At 30.0% G+C, this 18,821-nt stretch overlaps 1 protein-coding gene and 1 pseudogene across 3 annotated transcripts; one reads left to right on the top strand and one right to left on the bottom strand.

Moving 5' to 3' along the window:
• The first annotated feature begins 10,664 nt into the window (after nucleotides 1–10,664).
• Nucleotides 10,665–16,149, top strand: LOC125877047 (nucleobase-ascorbate transporter 1). 3 transcript variants are annotated; one of them, XM_049558354.1, is made up of 14 exons: nucleotides 10,665–10,954; nucleotides 12,051–12,148; nucleotides 12,293–12,469; nucleotides 12,863–12,963; nucleotides 13,046–13,121; nucleotides 13,537–13,596; nucleotides 13,677–13,864; nucleotides 13,951–14,047; nucleotides 14,404–14,490; nucleotides 14,703–14,761; nucleotides 14,847–14,938; nucleotides 15,087–15,164; nucleotides 15,239–15,399; nucleotides 15,558–16,148. In XM_049558354.1, the coding sequence occupies exons 1-14, from the start codon at nucleotides 10,873–10,875 to the stop codon at nucleotides 15,768–15,770; spliced, it is 1,569 nt and encodes a 522-aa protein (XP_049414311.1). In that variant the 5' UTR covers nucleotides 10,665–10,872; the 3' UTR covers nucleotides 15,771–16,148. The 3 variants fall into 3 exon arrangements, 2 of the variants coding, with proteins under 2 accessions (XP_049414311.1, XP_049414310.1); XR_007447568.1 differs by lacking the exon at nucleotides 10,665–10,954 and adding an exon at nucleotides 11,004–11,199 and having other exon boundaries at nucleotides 15,087–15,160; nucleotides 15,558–15,763; XM_049558353.1 differs by lacking the exon at nucleotides 10,665–10,954 and adding an exon at nucleotides 11,006–11,199 and having other exon boundaries at nucleotides 15,558–16,149.
• A 245-nt stretch (nucleotides 16,150–16,394) lies between these two features.
• Nucleotides 16,395–17,937, bottom strand: LOC125876585 (probable glutathione S-transferase parA; annotated as a pseudogene).
• Between the last annotated feature and the right edge of the window lie 884 nt (nucleotides 17,938–18,821).

Here is an 18,821-nt window from a genome sequence, read left to right as displayed (position 1 = left end):
TATATCTCCCCGGAAACCCCTTCCTACGTCGCCACTTAATATTTCTTGGTCTGCATTGTCCAAACCTTATGGGCACTAGGCTAAGTGTGAGCTGGATCACTTAGCCACGCTTTATGATTAGAAAAGCGAGCATCGCGGATTTGGAAGGCAGGGTGTACGTAAATCTTACCTTACTAGAGAGGTTCAGTCCAAGTGTAGTGAATTGGAGTAATGCACTACTGGAAATTTTTATTCATAGGGCAGAATTTAATAGGGGTGTACATGGTCGAATTAGTTCAGGTTTTTCAAATATCAAACCAAACCATTTGTGTCGGGTTTTTAAATCTATAAATCAAACCAAACCAATAAAACTAGGGTTTTTCAACCTCGGGTTTATTCGGATTCTTTCGGGTTTTTCCGCTAAAGTATTCATACAAACATATAATTTACTTATACTTCAAATATTTCTTCAATCCTACCAAAAACAACTATCTAAGGTGCTTCTTAAGAATACAACACAAACAATGATATGATTAATGACACTAACATATCCAAAAAATAATAATAATAATAATGAAATCGCGTAAAACAAATATTGCAAATTAACAAGTCATAATGAAAATGATCATAATTTAAAAGTACTAAATCATGCTAAAATAAGTTTAATAAGTATTAGTTACATGATTAAATATTAAAGGAAATCAAAATTGGATTATGTACTTAAATTGTCTAAGCCAATGTAAAACCAAAGAACAAATATTCAATATTATTGTCATTCTTAGTGTTAAATTGATTTTCTTTTTGCATTAGTATTAATTTGATTTTGATTTAAGTTTTATTATAATTACCAACATCTATGGACTATAATCTTTATGGAACAATTCAAAATTCTAAGTTTCAAACTTGAAATAATATATTACAAGATAAAAACTATGAAAAAGTATAAGAAATATTTAAAAATTATATCAAAGTAAATATTTTTATGTATAAATTAAATTTTTAAAATTATATATATAATGTCGGGTTGATTTTTTTTAGTTAAAACCAAACCAACCCAAATATAGTCGAGTTTTTTTTTTCAACACCAAACCAAGTCAAACCAACCACTAGTCGGGTTTTTTTTTTCGATTTTCGGTTCAATTTTGTACACCCAAAATACTCAACTATTCTTCAGAGCAATTGTTTGAATTGCCAAAATACATTTTAGATTTTAAATTTTATGTCAAGTCAAACTAATTCACATAAATTGTGACATACTCCCTCCGTCCCTTTTTGGTTGTCCACTTTAGAAATGACACACAGATTAAGGCAACAATGATTAGCACAGTAAAGTTACAATTTTACCCTTATAACAACTTTTCACTTCAAAATTACAACCACTTATTTGAATTCAAGTGAAATAAATTGGAGGGAAACAACATACACTTTTACAATTTTCAAGAAGTGTAAATAAGGGTATAATAGGAAAAAATTTGTTGTCCTTTCTTGATTTGTCAAAATGGACAACTAAATAGGGACAACTAAAAAAGGAAATATGGACAAGTAAATAGGGACGGAGNAATTTTAAAATTATATATATAATGTCGGGTTGGTTTTCTTTAGTTAAAACCAAACCAACCCAAATATAGTCGAGTTTTTTTTTTCAACACCAAACCAAGTAAAAAAAAAACATCCACTAGTCGGGTTTTTTTTTCGGTTTGACTCGATTTGCAATTTGGTTCGATTTTTGGTTCGGTTTTGTACACCACAAAATACTCAACTATTCTTCAAAGCAATTGTTTGAATTGCCAAAATACATTTTAGATTTTAAATTTTATGTCAAGTCAAACAAACTTACATAAATTGTGACATACTAGTATTTATTAAGACCACGAAAATTAAAGTTTTTAAAAAGGATTTTGCAGTGAGATTTCTTTTAGGTAGTGGGGTCATAATATCTGCCTCAGTAAGATCAGTTGATTTGATTTCAGAGTGTGCTTTCTTGATTTATTGTCCTTGTTAACCTTTTTTTTTGTGTCTTCGCCTTGTTACTCTTATTTGGTTGAATGATCTACAGAATTTTGTACCTTCTTATTTCTTATGATGACTATACTTTGTACTTCTTGACAGAAATTTGATACTTCATTGAACTATCTCATCCAATGCATTTCACCCGGGGAGTCCTCGTATTGCATCCCTCTTTTGTCATAAAAAAATATGTGTAATAAAACATTGTTATCTCTATATAATAACTGAGTTCACGTTTCAACATAATTTAAGTTGAGTTTGAGAATCACAATATCAATAGAAGTTTAAATGTGACAAATCAAAAGGGACTTTATACCATTCTCACAAATAAGTGGGCGTACATAGATTAGGTTGGTTTGCGTTTTTTAATTATCAAATCAAATTAATTATATCAGGTTTTTAAATCAATAAATCAAACCAAACCAATTGAAATCGAATTTTTCAATTTCGATTTTTACAAGTAGGTTCTCGATAAGATCTTCATAGTACAAAACATATAACTTGTGCTTCAAAGTTCATAACACAAAATATATAACTTATCTGCTTATCTTTTTCCAGAATCTTTAAAAGTTGGAATCCTTTTGAAGGCATTTGTTTTTCTTTTTTCTATCTTCCTTTTCACACTATCCATTCTTTTATCTCAAAAAGCTTTTTTTTCTTCTAATTTTATTACGTCTAATTGATGTAAAACGTCATAGTTTCTCTAGCAGAATAATTCCTCCATACGAATTTCGTACATACAATTGCTCCTTTTTTTTAACCAAATGGATAGTCAATTAAGTCATATTGAACCAATTACTAACAATTACAGAGTACTTTTCTTTATTTTTTTCTAGTGAAAGCCTACTCTTTTGTGTTTGAGAGGTACAACACTATTTGGAAAATTATCAATATTTATACTGGACAAGAGTTGCAAACTAGTTTGTGTTTGAGAGGTACAATACTGTTGGGATTTGGAAAAATTACTACTTATACAATATTAATACAGGACAAGAGTTTGTATGAAAGAGTAAATAACTTATTATAAACACTGTGTCATGATACGTCATTGCCTTGAAAGTGATTTCGATCCAACAGGGTATACAAATTATTGTAGTTGGTCGCTCCCCTAGGTTCCACAGTTACTTTTAAACATGTGCACTCGTGTTTGAAAGTTTGAGGATTGCCCAAAAAATATTCTAAGAAGAAGAAAGGATGAAGATGAGGAATTGCAAATAGGATAGGAGTAATTGCAAATAGGATAGTTGATTTAGAGAAATGGATTATGAATTTTTATGGCATTAAAGGTCATTACATCACATTTGCATAAACTTTTTTTTAAAAAAATGAATATATCGTTTCCTTTCAAATATATTTGATTTGTATCCTTGTCGTTACATTTAATCAATAAAGGTAGAATCTCAACAATAAAAGATATATAATTAACTCAACAATAGAATTAACTCGATTTTGTTGGGGTTTATTTACTGGGGGTGGGGGTGGGGTATCTTGAAAAGCGATGTCTTGGTTGTGGTGTATGGAAGGTAATAATGTTAAACAAGTTATTCCAAATTCCTTAATCTTGGGGTTAGTATTTTAATCATTTGCTAATCCTGTGGTTCATATAATCCTCCATTTCCTATTACCAATTAGGTGCCGTTTGATTATTATAAGGATAAAGGATTATGAAAAAATTGGAATAAATGTATGATTGTTTTATCACATATTAAGTAGAATTTTTTATTTTGGAATTAGTGATTCCAACATTAGTTATATCACATCATGTTATAATTTTGATACCATACTCTATATATATGTGGGATTAACTAATCCATATATCTCCCAGTATCATTTAAATAAGCTAAGGTCAAAATTGAAAGTAAACATTTATTTCAAAATTTCTAACTAAAACACATGTATATTTTATTTTATTTTATTTCCCGTATATCTATATTTTAGTCTAATAAACTTAACATCTTCCAATAAAGACATGTTTACTAAATAATCACATTATTAATTTTCTTTTATTGCAACTAAAACAACCCTCACGTTCTTTTTCTTACTAATGACACATTTTATGCCTTTTTTTTTTATTTTTATCATGTAACCTTACTTTTGATTTAATAATTGAAATTACTGTTTTTAAGAGAGTACATTTAACAAAAAAGATGGTATGATCGAACTATGAAGGTAAACATCTCTATGAATTTAACATTAATTTCTTATTATTTTTTTAAATAAAACTTATGTAGTTATTAGTAACACATGAACATATTAAATCACAATTTTTTTTTTATAATTGATTAAAGTATTATATTGACCAATAACAGTCAAACATAAAATCATTTTTGCTCCTTAAATGATAAAATTGACATATGAAATGGGACAGAAAGTATCTCTTATAAAACAAAATTAATAATTTAATAGGTCAACTCCAATCCCTGAAAGAGGAGCCGAAAGCTAATAGTTTCATGACTTTTTGGTATTAATAATTGACAACCATATGCTATTTTTGTATTGTAATTCTCAAGTATTACAGAATCTGTTATTAAAGTTGGCTTTTCTCTACAAAAAGCAAATAAAACAACATTTTTTCTTATTTTTTTGTCACCAAAATAACTCTCTTCTTGTTCAGAAAAAACCCTTCTTTGAGCAGGGTGAGGGATATAGGGTATTGGATGCGGGTTTACGGGAACTCAGTAATTTTTATGTAAATTTTATATTTATATTAAGAAATCTATGAAATATATAAGAAATATCTGTTGAAAACCTAATAACAAAATAGTCACTTGGTCCAATGATAATGAAGAAACCCACCTAAGCTTAGCTGCCCTTCTATATAGAAGTTCGATTTCCTTTGGACACATAAACAAAAAAAATTGAGATTATTAAAAATTCATAAATTTCAAATTCTATTTCAAACTTTCTTTGGGTAGATCACTTCTCATTAGCGTGAAAGGGATCAAATGTCATACTTACCCTTCAACTATAAGAAATAGTACAAATTTGCTCTCCATTTTTATATATTTGGTCACAACATAATTGAAATGTACTTGTCTTATTCTTTGTGCTTCACTATATTAGTTGCTTATTAATTTCCATATTTCTTATTCATTGTCAATAATTTTTATATGATAATTGGCTTATAAGTCCAAAGTTATAAGCTTATTTAAAAAAACTTTTACTATTGCTAGTCTTTAATGTTTTACTATAGCTTAATTGAACTGCTTATCAAATGTCTTGGTTGAGCCTGATTTGAGATAGTTGAGTGTCATCACAATTTTAAGAGGTATTGAATTATAACAGTATTTTACTAGACACAACTTAAGAAAGAAAGTAAAAATACCATTAAAATTTGTCCCTTCAAAATAAGTTAGACATTAATTAAGAAAGAATGTTTTTTGTTGACATATATATTAAAAGATAATATAATATTATATAAATTGAAAACAAATATAATAATAATTTTTTGTGAAAAAATATTTTATAATATAGGCATTCATTGAAGGGAAAAATATTGTAGTTAATGATAGGATTGGACATTGAAGAGTAGTAGTAGTACAAATATACAATGATGACAAGGATCAAACAGAGCAGTATAGTACTTTGTATAGATCTCATTAAATCTCCAACAACTACAAACTGAAATTTGCAGTAAATTACATGATCAATTAACATCAATGGTTCTTCATATTTTATTACCCTTTACCTACCTCTCAAAATCTAGCATTTAACAATAGATTTGACATCAAAGTTTAAGAATTTATCGTTAAATATCTGTTTGATCGTAGATTCTGAATTACATTTTGAGAATTTGTCTTTAACAAAATTTCATGGACTCCAAATATCATTTTAAAAAAAAGAAGTAAACTACATATGCAAACACAAATTCAAATTCCACAATTACACCTTCAAAAGCTTAGATCTTCAAGTATTAAGTTTAAAATCTATGGATTCCCCTAAAAACAAAAATAAAATAAAATATTGTTCATAACCCTCTGCCAGCGAAAGTAAGAGATTTGTTTTTTGAGTCAAGTTTGTCCCATCGAATTTGTCTAGTTCATGTTATGAGCTATTACATAAGAGTGTAGATTTATCTTGTGCGCACTAAAAAAATTGCGACTGCGAATTCTGTTGTCATAAAAAAAAATTGATTGTTCATTGAGCATTCATAAATAAAGCAGCACAACTTTCTAATGGCTATTTTTGGTAATTGACCAAAATGAAATTGTGCAAGTTTATAGTAGTATATATAAAAAAGTTAAGGAAAATGTTTGTGTAGAATGATAATACTATATAATTAGAGGGGAAATGATTAGCAATTTTGTGAAGAGAAATGAAGAGAATCAATTTTTGTGGACCAAAAGTAAAAAAGTGTCATGTCTTAAATTTGTAGAGCAATGTCAGATTTAAGGTTATGATGATTTAGTTAAACTTTTGTACAAAAACAGTTTGATTTTTCAGCTGAATGATATCTCAATTTTGATTCTTGTGGGGTATGCACCTTTCTTCCTTCAACATGATGTACATCCCAATTTGAATGTGTAATCTTTTCCATACTTGAAGTGTTAGACACTGTCACTTCGTTTTAATTTATTTATCTGATTTTAATTTGATATGTAATTTGACAAAGTACAGAAGATTTTAGAATTTTGTGATCTTAAACTAAAGATATGCTTCCTCTATCTAATAATAGTTGTCCACTATTAACTTGATACATGGATTAAGAAATACTAAATGATAGGAGTAATTTTACTAAATTATTCTTATTAAATATAAGTCATCTAAACATTGAAAAATAAATAGTAGTATTTAATAGCAAGAGTAAAATAAACACAAAATGGTAAATTATTCATTGATTTTATAAACTGGACAAGTATTGTTGACATTCCAAAATAATACAGTGGACAAGTAAAGATGGACGGAGGGAGTATAAAATACATCAAAATGTACTTTAATCCTATTGCCTTAAACATGACAGGTGAAAGTTAGAATTAATTAAAAAGCTGCCAATAAATGAAAAAAATCATTCTTTTTTAAACAGACTTAAAAATTATCAGATAAATTAAAATAAGAGAATTAAAGTTGGAGATGAGACATCTAATGGTGATCGATTTCGTGAGTTTTAGGTGTTAATGATTAGAAGAAAATATTTATATATTTTTATTTTTCATTTGATATTCAAGATATGTGTACAACTAATATTTATCTTTATAATAACTTAGTACAGTATACCCAAAAATTAATGAAGTTATTTTCTACAAATATAATTTTTCAGTAACTGAAAGTTAGTGATATAATACTTGATTACACAAGTTGATTAAACAACTTGTTATCTAATTCTATGCACCAAAACCAAAAAGATTGATTAATGATTTTCCATTTTCTCAAAGATGATGACCAACAAAAAGCATATAAGATACCTTTATTTATAATTACCAGTATATATTATCATTACAATTTCCCCACCATTTTTGTATTCTTCTATATCTTATGTTTCCCCACAAAAAAAAGTTATTGTCCTTCCAGTATCAATCTGCAAAATTATTAATTTTCCACTTAAATATGTACTTGATGAAATTTTTTGAGTCTAATCCTCTAATTAGAGTTGATTTAGTTTGATTCCTTAAATGTGTAGAAAGATTATATATAATGGGTTTTGACTTTTGAGCCTTCAAAATACTGATCCAGGGGCAAGACATAAGTCTATGTTCATTTAAAAGATTAGCATTATTAAGTGCATCTCCAACTCTATTTTCTATTTTACTCTCTAAATATAAAGTTTTTTGTTTTTTCAGACAATTAATTTCAACCTAATTCTCTATTTTACTCTCTAAAAAAGAATTTTTTCTCTCTCTCTTTAATATAATATTATTATTTCTATTTCATTTTTATTTTCTTATTTCATAATATAAATCATTTCTTATCTTTGCAAATAATCACTCTATAATCTTTATGTAATACAATTTTTTTTTTAAATTCTTCATTTAATATAAAATTATATTTTAATGTAAATTTCTAAATAACATAAACGACAACAAATATTACATATAATACATATTAACGAACAATTCAAATAAAAGTGAAACCATTGGTGAAATATAATTACATCATAAATATTATATCATCGTAAAATTTATTTTAAATTTTACATAAATACTCAACTTTCAAGACTATTACGTTACTCTCATAAATGTTCAATTAATGTATTACAGAGTTTAAAATGAGCAATTTCTTGTCCTTATTTTTTTAGGTGTAGCTAAAAAATATTTAAATTAACAATTTCATCTTGTATACAATTATTTCATGTACCAATTTACTTCCCCTTTTTCATTTTGAACTATTGCATCAAATATTTTCATACTCATTAAAAAGTGTAGTTTAATAATTTATCACTATAACATAAAAGTAGATTGTTTGAATTATCATGTAAATTTTGGGCATACTTCATAATGAAAAATAATTGTAATTTAAGTTACATATTTAAAATGACAAAAAGTATTAAAAATTAAATTAAAAAATCGTTAATTCAGGATGGAAGTAGCATACTTATCAATTATATGTTTTAGATGTTATATTACTTAGAAAATAATTACAAATATTAGAGACTTAATTAATAATCTTATATAATACAAATAATATTAAAATAACTTTAAATTACATATTTAAAGTGACAATTTTTTTTAAAAAAAATAAAATAGTTTTTTTTTTAAAAATTTGGGTGGAAATAGTAACTTGTTAATAATATATTTTTAGATGTATATTACATTAGAAAATAATTACAAATGATAAAGATTTAATTAGTAATATAATAGAAATAATATTAAAATAATTAAAAATAAATGGAGAACTACTATTCACCTCTCTATAATTGAAGAATAATAGAGAGTGAAATAGAGAGTGCTTGGAAAATCCATTCTCTATTTTACTCTCTAAATATAGAGAACAGAGAGTAAAATAGAGATGGATTGGAGATGGTATTAAAAAAGTCAGAAGCCGTTTGATCATGAGAATTATTTATTTTATTTTATTTTATTTTATTTTTATTTATTGTAAAATTAGTGTTTCATTATAAAATTTACAAATCCATTTTGGAGTTGATTCCAAATTTTACAAAGTGCTTCAAACTTGTTTTTCAACTCAATTTTCATAAATTTACAAATAAAAGAAAATTAAGAGTGTGTTTGGATTGACTTAAAAGTTGGTCAAACATACTTTTATGTCAATTTTTAACTTATAGAAGTGTTTGACAAATATAAAAAATAACTTAAAATAAGTCAAAAATGAATTAAAATATGTTAGGAAGTGTTTGACAAGATCAAAAGTGACTTAAAATAAGTTTAAAAATGACTTAAAATAAGTCAAAAATCAAAAGTAGGTCTCTCCCTACTTCTTTTTTTTGACTTAAAAGTCATTTTAGTTTGATCTTTTATTTTTAATTTAAAAACTACTTTTAAGTCAATTCAAATAGGCTCTAAATACAATTATAATTAAATTCCCAAAAAAAATGATGTTTTGTTTTTTTAGAATTTGGATCAAACGCCTTCTAGTTTTTCCATGTTTTGAGGAGGGGGGAGGTTAGGAAAATAAACATTCTATAGTTAGGTAACATTTTTCCGTAATACAGACTTTTTTTTTTGTAAACTTACTTCTTTAAATTTTGATATTTTTTAATGAAAATTTTAGCTCAGTCATTAATCCTGGGTTAAAATTTACTTTTCCCATATCCTATGTAATAGGGATCTTTTTTTTTAAAAAAAAAACATTTACATTATCAAAAATGCACACTTAAAAAAATAAAATAAAAAAGAAGATAAATGAGCATAACCACTAATGACAGTATAATACATTTCATATTCTTGGTCAAAATTGATTCTTTTGGATCCTGAAAAACAAAATTAAATATTACTTAAAATATCCTACGGAAAACAAAATTCTTAATATACACACCAAATTTTTGACATATATAAGCTAAATGTAAATAACAAACATATATAAATCATATAATAATTCATAGAAAGGCAAATCAAACTGTTGAAATTAATATTTTTGTCCACCTTTTTTGAAACAAAAAACCGTGTTCACACAAAGAAAAACTATCTACTTAAATTGGCATTAAGTAACTAAAATAGTAAGTACTTACTTAATAAAAGAGTCCTAATTACATGAATAGTCTCTTCCAACAGAATTTCACATTTAAAATTCAAAAATTAAAGAGACACAGAGGAAGATGAAACATGAAATTTACCATTCCATTTTTTGAGTTTTGACCTCTTGTGGGACCCAACAACAACAGTGGCATTTCTGTAATATAACCAATAATCAGGCCCTTTTTTGTTGAACAACTTTCAAAAAATAGACTACAAAAGCTCTATTTGCAGTTTAGTTTTCTTAACTCAGGTTAGTAAAATCGCACTAGGACAAGGCGTTTGATCATGAAATTTTATATTTTTTTGTTTGAGTTAAATTTTGAAATACTTGTTTAGTTATAAGAGTCAAACATTGTTTTTATCCAACTTCAACTTTTGAATATAATTTTTTTTTTCACTTTAAACACAATTTTTTTTTTTTAAATACTCACAATTTTCATAGTCGACCGCCCTATAATGTGACTGTTTGTTTTTAAATAAAATAATATACTGAGGGACATTTATTCCTTGTAAATTCTTGCTAGTCATTTTTTAATGTATTTTTCTCTTTTGAACTTGTGGGGTTGGGGGGTTATAGTGTGAGTGCTATTGCTGCTGGCTTGTGCTTTACTTTGTTCTTAGTTCTCTGCTTTCTTTCTCTTGTTCACAAATATTCTCTCTTTTATTTTCTTTAGAGTTTTTGAGTGTGTGTTAATATTCTTTCTTCTTTATGTTATATTCTTTGTTTTGATTCTGTGAAGAGGAAGAATAGAACCAAATGACAATGGCTGACATTTCTCATCCTCCAATGGAACAACTTCAAGACCTTGAGTACTGCATAGACTCAAATCCTCCATGGGGTATATTTTCTCTCTTTTTTTACTTCATGTTTGCTCTAAACTTGTAGTTTGTGTCTTCATTGGTTTTGAGTTTTGTTTGGAATGTGAAAAAACAATGCTGGGGACATTCTTGTTTTTGTTTATTTACTCCCCTTGGAGGAGTGGAGTGGGCCATTTAGAATTGATGAGAGAAAGGTTAACATTTTCAAAGTTGGCAACTTTTGAAACATTTCTTTGGGGTTCTGTGTTTTTGTGTGCCTATAAAGGTGATATTTTTAATTGTCTTTACTAATTGTTTGATGGTTCAAAATGGGGTACTGTGAATGCTGGTTGGCTTGCTTTTGATAAAAAAAAGAAATTCTTTTTTGTATTAAAGATTGTAACTTTGACATTTATTTCTTGTTTATGAGTGCTATCTTGCTCAATCTTGGGCTTTTGATGTTTCTTCTTTTGTTGTATTAAAGATTAGAACTTTGATGACATTTTAATTCCTGTTTATGACTGCTATCTTGCTTAATTTTGGGCTTTTGGGTTGATAGAGGAGTTCACTTTCCTGGCATTTCTTAACCATGTCACAGTAAGGTTTCTTTTTTTCTTTAAGTAATACACATTTCAGGTAAATTCTGAATGAACAAAAGAATTTTTTTTCTGGTTGGTATTGCAGTGTAAGGCTTGTTATAAATGTAGTTCAATTCAAGGATATTTGGAAGGTCTAATGGCTGATGAAGCCTTTGCTCAGTTAATCTCTAAACAATTGGTTTTTAGAAGAATGCTGACACATTAGTGCCATTTAACATTGGGACTTGTCTGATTATTCAAATATTGCTACAAATATAAACTTTTTTTGTGCAGATTATTGTGTATTTAACATGGGGAAACAATTGGTAGTATAGAAAAGTTCAAAATCTTTAATAGGTTATGCAAGTGTTCGTTTCGTTTCTTTTTGAACAGTCCAGCCCCCTAAATTACTTGGATTGAGGCGTAGTAGTAGTTTTAGTTGTTGTTACTTATTATTGTTTTGAACTGTCCTGTCTAGCTAATCATTAGATAACATCAGTGTGAAGTGTCATCACTATCACCTTGTGTATTTACTAAAGCAATTTTTTCTTATCTGCAGTTGAAACCATCTTGTTAGCCTTTCAAAATTACATATTAGTGCTCGGCACAAGTGTGATGATCCCCTCAGCGCTTGTACCCTTAATGGGCGGATCAGATGTAAGCTGATTCTCTAGTTATCTTATCATATGTATCACAGTCCATGTGCAACAGTGGAAAGAACTGATATCTCTGTATTAGCATAAAACAGTGAAATCTCAAGCTTATTTACTCATCAAAAAGATCTGTCATTTCTCTATTCAGGGGGACAAAGCAAGGGTTATACAAACGCTACTCTTTGTGGCTGGAATAAATACACTTCTCCAAGCACTGTTTGGAACTCGGTTGCCCGCTGTTGTTGGAGGTTCCTTTGCATATGTCATTCCAATAGTCTATATAATTAGCGACTCACATCTTCAACGAATTAGTGATCCACATGTAGTAAGTGTTTGAAACTCGGTCATTTCTCAATCAGATTTGTTTCAATGATCAGCAGACTCTTTGAAGGCTATAATATTTGTAGTCTGTAAAATGCTATGCCACCATGTTAGTCCTTTTTTTAGACTGATATATACTGGCAAATTCAGCAAGTGAGCTTGTATATGTTTCTTCTTCCAGTTCATTGTGCACAAATTATACCTTTTTTTGTGTTTTCTCTAGTGATTGATCTGAAAACAATCCTTATGGCATCACTAATTAAATTATGTACTGCCTAGGCTGCGTTGGTTTTGTAAACCAGATCAATTGAGATATATTGATCCGTACTTTAGTTTTTTTCATATTGTACCCATAATCTTCTACAAAAAGATGTTTAAGGATTTAACTGTACCGCAGAGATTTGTACATACGATGCGAGCTATTCAAGGAGCTTTAATTGTTGCAGCTAGCATTCAAATTATTTTGGGATACAGCCAAGTTTGGGGGCTCTTCTCACGGTATGGTACTAGTATTTTATTGCTCAGTTAGGTAGAGTAAGTACTTGGCCATATTCTTGACTGGCTTGCTGCTCATTTACAGGTTTTTCAGTCCCCTTGGGATGGCACCTGTTGTGGGATTAGTTGGTTTCGGCTTATTTCAGCGAGGTTTTCCTGCAGTAAGTATTTCTTGCCACTTTTATACTGGGAAGCCACTTGTCTTGAACTTATTTCTTGTTAACTCTTTCTCACCATTGTTGGAACTTGGTTTGATGCTTTTTGAAGTTCTATAAGTCTTCTCTTTATTTTTCCTGACTGGAGCAAAATATTCAGAATTCAATATGGCATGCTAACGGCTGTCTATAACCAAAAGATTTAATAAGCTGATTTTTGTCTGGTTTAAGATTTGCTTCAAGTTCTAGAAATATTTATTTCTGCCATGAAATCTTAAGTATAATTTTTACTTTCCTTCTCTGGATTTAGATTGTTGGATTTATATGACCCTCGAGTTATGCTCACTAGTTACTCATAAAACAAGCAGTAAGCTGAATCATCTTTTCCCTCTTTTAATGAATTGTTTGCTCATATTTGCAGCTAGGGAATTGCATTGAAATTGGGCTTCCAATGCTATTGTTGGTCATTGGCTTGTCACAAGTAAGTGTTGCTTTAAAATAATGGAACATTTCCTCACTCATACTCTCGAGTTCACTCAAGTAACACTTATATTTTTGCAGTATCTAAAGAATGTTAAACCAATGAGGGATTTTCCAATTTTCGAGCGATTCCCTGTTTTGATTTGTGTTTCCATTATCTGGATATATTCCATTATTCTGACGGCTAGTGGGGCGTACCATGGCAAACATGCTATAACTCAACATAATTGCCGCACTGATAGAGCAAATCTCATTTCTACTGCTCCATGGTGTGTTTAGTGCTTGGTGTTCTTTTAAAATACAATTATTGATGTGCCCCAATGTTTTTAAACTTCCCTTTGCAATGTAATTTCAGGTTCAAATTACCATATCCCCTGCAATGGGGTCCTCCTACTTTTGCAGCGGGGCATTCTTTTGCTATGATGTCTGCAGTTGTTGTCTCAATGGTTGAGGTACTTAACAGACCTGGTTCTTTTCTTCATTCATTTAGCAAAATGAACAGAACTGATTCAGATGACGAGGATATTTTACAAACTGCTATTGATAGCTGATCGACGATCAGTACTTAGCCAAATTTGTCTTACTGTGCTTGGACTGTTTCTTTGAAGCTTTCCTTAGATTGGATGTTTTGAACTCCTTTTTGTATCTTTTAATCCTTTCTCAATGAAAATCGTAATGAATGCCTCTAGTTGAATAATGTGAGATCATTGCAATACAATTGGTTTCGTCTTAGTTATTATTTTCACTTGATGAAGACACATTTTCTGTCATATGGAAAATAGTATTTTATCACTTTTACTATGTGCAGTCAACCGGAGCTTATATGGCGGCATCTCGTCTTGCAATTGCCACTCCACCTCCTGCCTATGTACTAAGCCGTGGCATTGGATGGCAGGTAGCTTTTCTTAATTCTTGTGTGCTATGCCTTACTCTTTCTGATTGCGGAGAATTAGACAACATTTCTGGGAAGTTTCTAATTGATACTAATATTTTGTCGCCAATAATTTCGTAACTGTAAAAGCAGATTCTCATTATTAGTTCTTTTGATCAAGTTCATTTTTTTTTAAAAAAAACAAACATTTTATTGTTCTAATTTTCATTTTGCAGGGAATAGGCATTTTGCTTGATGGACTTTTTGGAACATGCACTGGTTCCACTGTTTCTGTGTAAGAATTCAGGCATCACAATATAGCCCTCTCTGTAGTTTGGGATGATTTATAGGTAAGAAGTAACCATCGCAATTCATTTCAGAGAAAATGTGGGACTTCTTGGATTGACTCGAGTTGGAAGTCGCAGAGTTGTTCAAATTTCTGCTGGTTTCATGATATTCTTTTCTATGCTTGGTAAGTACATTCACATTCTATCAAGTTATATATTTTCCTGAATACTTTTTAATCTATTCCCTTGCTATTTTTTCTAGTATTTGATGTTGAATTTCAGAAATACCGAGATGTTTTAGACCACTTAAAAAAAACTGTTTGCTGTATGCAGGGAAGTTTGGGGCTGTTTTTGCATCGATACCTTTCCCGATATATGCGGCACTGTATTGTGTTCTGTTTGGACTTGTAGGTATGCTATTATTTCAGATAACATAGTTTATTTATGATATCCTCCAGATAGTAAGGTTGGTTTCACTTCTGCAGGCTCCGTTGGATTATCATTTCTTCAGTTCACAAATTTGAATTGTATGAGGAATCTCATTATAACGGGACTATCACTGTTCCTCGGGATATCAATTCCACAATTTTTCAATGAATATTGGTATCCAGCTCGTCATGGTCTTGTTCAAACCAACGCCGGATGGGTGAGTACTATTTAAATCACCTGCAGCTTCAATTATATACGTTGGGGTAAGGTCTGCATACACTCTACCTTTTGCAGACCCCACTTGTGGAGTTACACTGGGTATGTTGTTGTTGCTGTTGTAAAATTGGTCTGAAATGTTGGCATTTTGCTTTGCAGTTCAATGCATTTGTCAATACTATATTCACGTCACCTCCAATGGTGGGGCTAATAGTTGCTGTGTTTCTTGACAACACATTGGATGTGGAGAAAGCAAAGAAAGACCGGGGCATGCCTTGGTGGGTGAAGTTCAGAACTTTCAGAGGTGACAACAGAAACGAAGAATTCTACACGTTGCCATTCAATCTCAACCGGTTCTTTCCTCCTACGTAGCAAGGGTGAAAAGCTTACTTCGCTTATGCAATTAAGTTAACCTGATAGATAAAAGCCTACAGACTCGTGATCACAAGCTAATTTTTGTAACTTGAATTTCTTTGATTTTTTGTGGGCATTTGCTAGCAAGGTCAGAAAGGGAGCTTTGGTGCAACAGTAAAGTTGTCTCCATCTAACCTATTGATCCCACGTTCAATAGTCTGATGTTCCATAGGTCAAAATATTGACGTGTGAATGTGGGATGCTACGTGTACCACCCTATTTATTGGCTAGCAAAGTCCCAAGTAGGAATCTATAGAGCTTACTGATCAATGTTGTGTAACTATTGCACTTTGATGAATAAAGAAAAAAAAAATTCTCCCTCACTTTGTTTTTGTGAATGTTATGTTGAGGGATCTATAGCAGCAAATGATTATAATGTAAAAAAAAAGAGAGATCATCTTCGAAACGAATTGTAATTTGAGCCTATTTGGACAATTCTAGAAAATCTGCTCAATTGGAGAAAGACTTTTGAAACTTGAAGTGTTGGAACATGACTTTTGCTCCCATTCCGTGCCAAAATTTCTCAGTTCCAATAAACAAAACTTACATATATGAAGGAACTATTAACCTCAGTTGTAGAACTCTTAAGAAGATCAACTTGATCACATATAGAGCTTATACTTTATTTATTTAACTCAACCAACTATTGATTCAAAGAAATTATGTGACAGTACAAAATATCTAATTTCGGTAAAAATCATGGGTTCACATGCACCATAAATTACACAGTAAATTCACTCTGGCGTACACTACATTAATTCAAGGAAAAAGTTCACGTAACAAACCAATTGAGCTACTAAGCTTCCTCGATTAAAGTGTGTGAGTAACTAGGCTAGGCTAGACCAAATTTGTTCTTGAGTTCCAAGACATAAGCATAGATTTTGTGAGGATGAGGAAGGGAGTTTGAGACACACTCAATTTGCATGCATCTTTTAGCCCATGCCACTAGTTTTGGACACTGCTTCTATACTGAAATTTGCACAAGTCTCATATGAATAAAACCAACTAGTGAAAGGAACCAAAGCCACATCCACAAAACCCAAATTTTCATCACCACCAAAGTATGTTTTGTCTCCAAGCTCTCCTTCCAATGTCTTAAAGATTTCTATAAATTCCTTCTTTGCTTCCTCTTGATCTTCACCTTTACCACTCCAAACTCTTCTTCCTGTGCTATATATCTGCGATATCCATTAGTAGTAAAGGAGTCAGTAAAAGTAAAAGAGAAATTGTTCCTTGATTTTATCAACAACAACAATATATCTTGTGTAGTCTCACAAAGTTAGATTTGAGGAGGGTAGAGAGTAGGATATCTTTTTAACTCAGAGGTGGAGAAGCTACTTTTGATGTAACGGAAGCACAAAAAACAACAGATAGTCTGACAATATAACCAGTGTAGTCTCACAAAACGGGGTCTGATGAGGGTAGAGTGTACACATATCTTATCTTTATCAACAATAACAATATAACCAGTGTAGTCTAACAAAGTGGGGTCTGAGGAGGGTAGAGTGTACACAGTTCTCATCTCTATCAACAACAACAACAACAATATAACCAGTATAGCCAAACAAAGTGAGATCTAAGGAGGGTAGAGTGTACACAGATCTTATCTTTACCTCAGAAGTGGAGGGGCTACTTCTGATGTAATGGAAGTACAACAAACAACAGATAGTAACAAAATGATATGATAACCGAGATACAAATCAACAGACTGTGAAGGACAAGAAACTACAGGAGCAATACTATGACTACTAACATAAACAAACAATCATACCTTCTTATCTATATAGTCAGCCCAGAATCTGGCTTGGGATCTATCATAAGGGTGAGAAGGAAGTAAGGGATATTTGTCATGCCAAACTTGATCAATGTACTCAAGAATGATAAGAGACTCACAAATTGGCTTGCCATTATGAATCAAAACAGGGATTTTTTTATGAACAGAGTTCATCTCTAGAAGCAGAGGACTTTTGTCAAATAAGTTTTCCTCCTTCCCTTCATATTGGATCCCTTTTAATGCCAATGCAATTCTTAGCCTCATACCAAATGAGCTTGCCCAGAAATCCAGTAGAACCACATTATTGGTGCCTTCCATTTTTTAAATGAATAGTTAAGCTGGATTATGAATGAAATCACAATATGCTTGCTACTACTATTTATACACTATCCAAGAGGAAAACATATTTTTATTGTGATAAAATACTCAAATCGTCATTGTTTACGTAGGTCTTAGGAGGTGAAAAATTTGGTTTTGGATACTGAGAAATTCTTCTTATCCAAGAAAGTGGAATAAAATCACAGCAAGCCAATTTGGAAAATATTTTTTTCCACTAGAAAAAACTAAACTTGTACTCTTTGTACCCTTGTGTTTAGGGAGAGTCCTGGAACTAGAATTTCTAAATTTTAATTTTGTTTAAGTAAAAAAATTGTTAGATTATACTTCCTCCGTTCATTTTTTATATGTCATCTTTACTATAAATAGTTAGTACATAATATTTTTTTTTTCATAAAATCAATGCATAAATTACAATATTTTTTCTATTTTACCTTTGTGAGTTATTAGCCTTAAAAATATACATTTGACCAATATAGAAAAACTTAGTGAATAATTCATATTGATTGGTCAAATTAATTAATCAAAATAAATTAATTTATATTCATGGATTGAAAAGTTGACTTAAAAAAAAATTAAGTAAAACTTACTTAATTTTTTAATGCATGTAAAATAAAAAATGGTGACATATAAATAGGAACGGGGGAATACTCGTGTAAATAGAATTTTTGACGAAATGACCAATTATTTATCCCTCCAATCATCTTTATTGCTCTTAGTTCAAAATAGAAAAGATTTAGGCTTTAATGTGTGGGTTCGCTATATCTAATTATTTTTCTTTTTACCTAACTGTCTGTTCGTGTTTATTGTTGGAGTCCGACATCAAAATGAATATTTTTTGAATTCTGAACATCAAAAGGGATCTTCTCTAAAAACACACATAAAAAAAAATGATAGGT

The sequence above is a fragment of the Solanum stenotomum genome, chromosome 9, assembly GCF_019186545.1.
Source record: "Solanum stenotomum isolate F172 chromosome 9, ASM1918654v1, whole genome shotgun sequence".
NCBI classification, from domain to species: Eukaryota; Viridiplantae; Streptophyta; class Magnoliopsida; order Solanales; family Solanaceae; genus Solanum; species Solanum stenotomum.
This window is presented reverse-complemented; position numbering and strand designations above follow the sequence as displayed.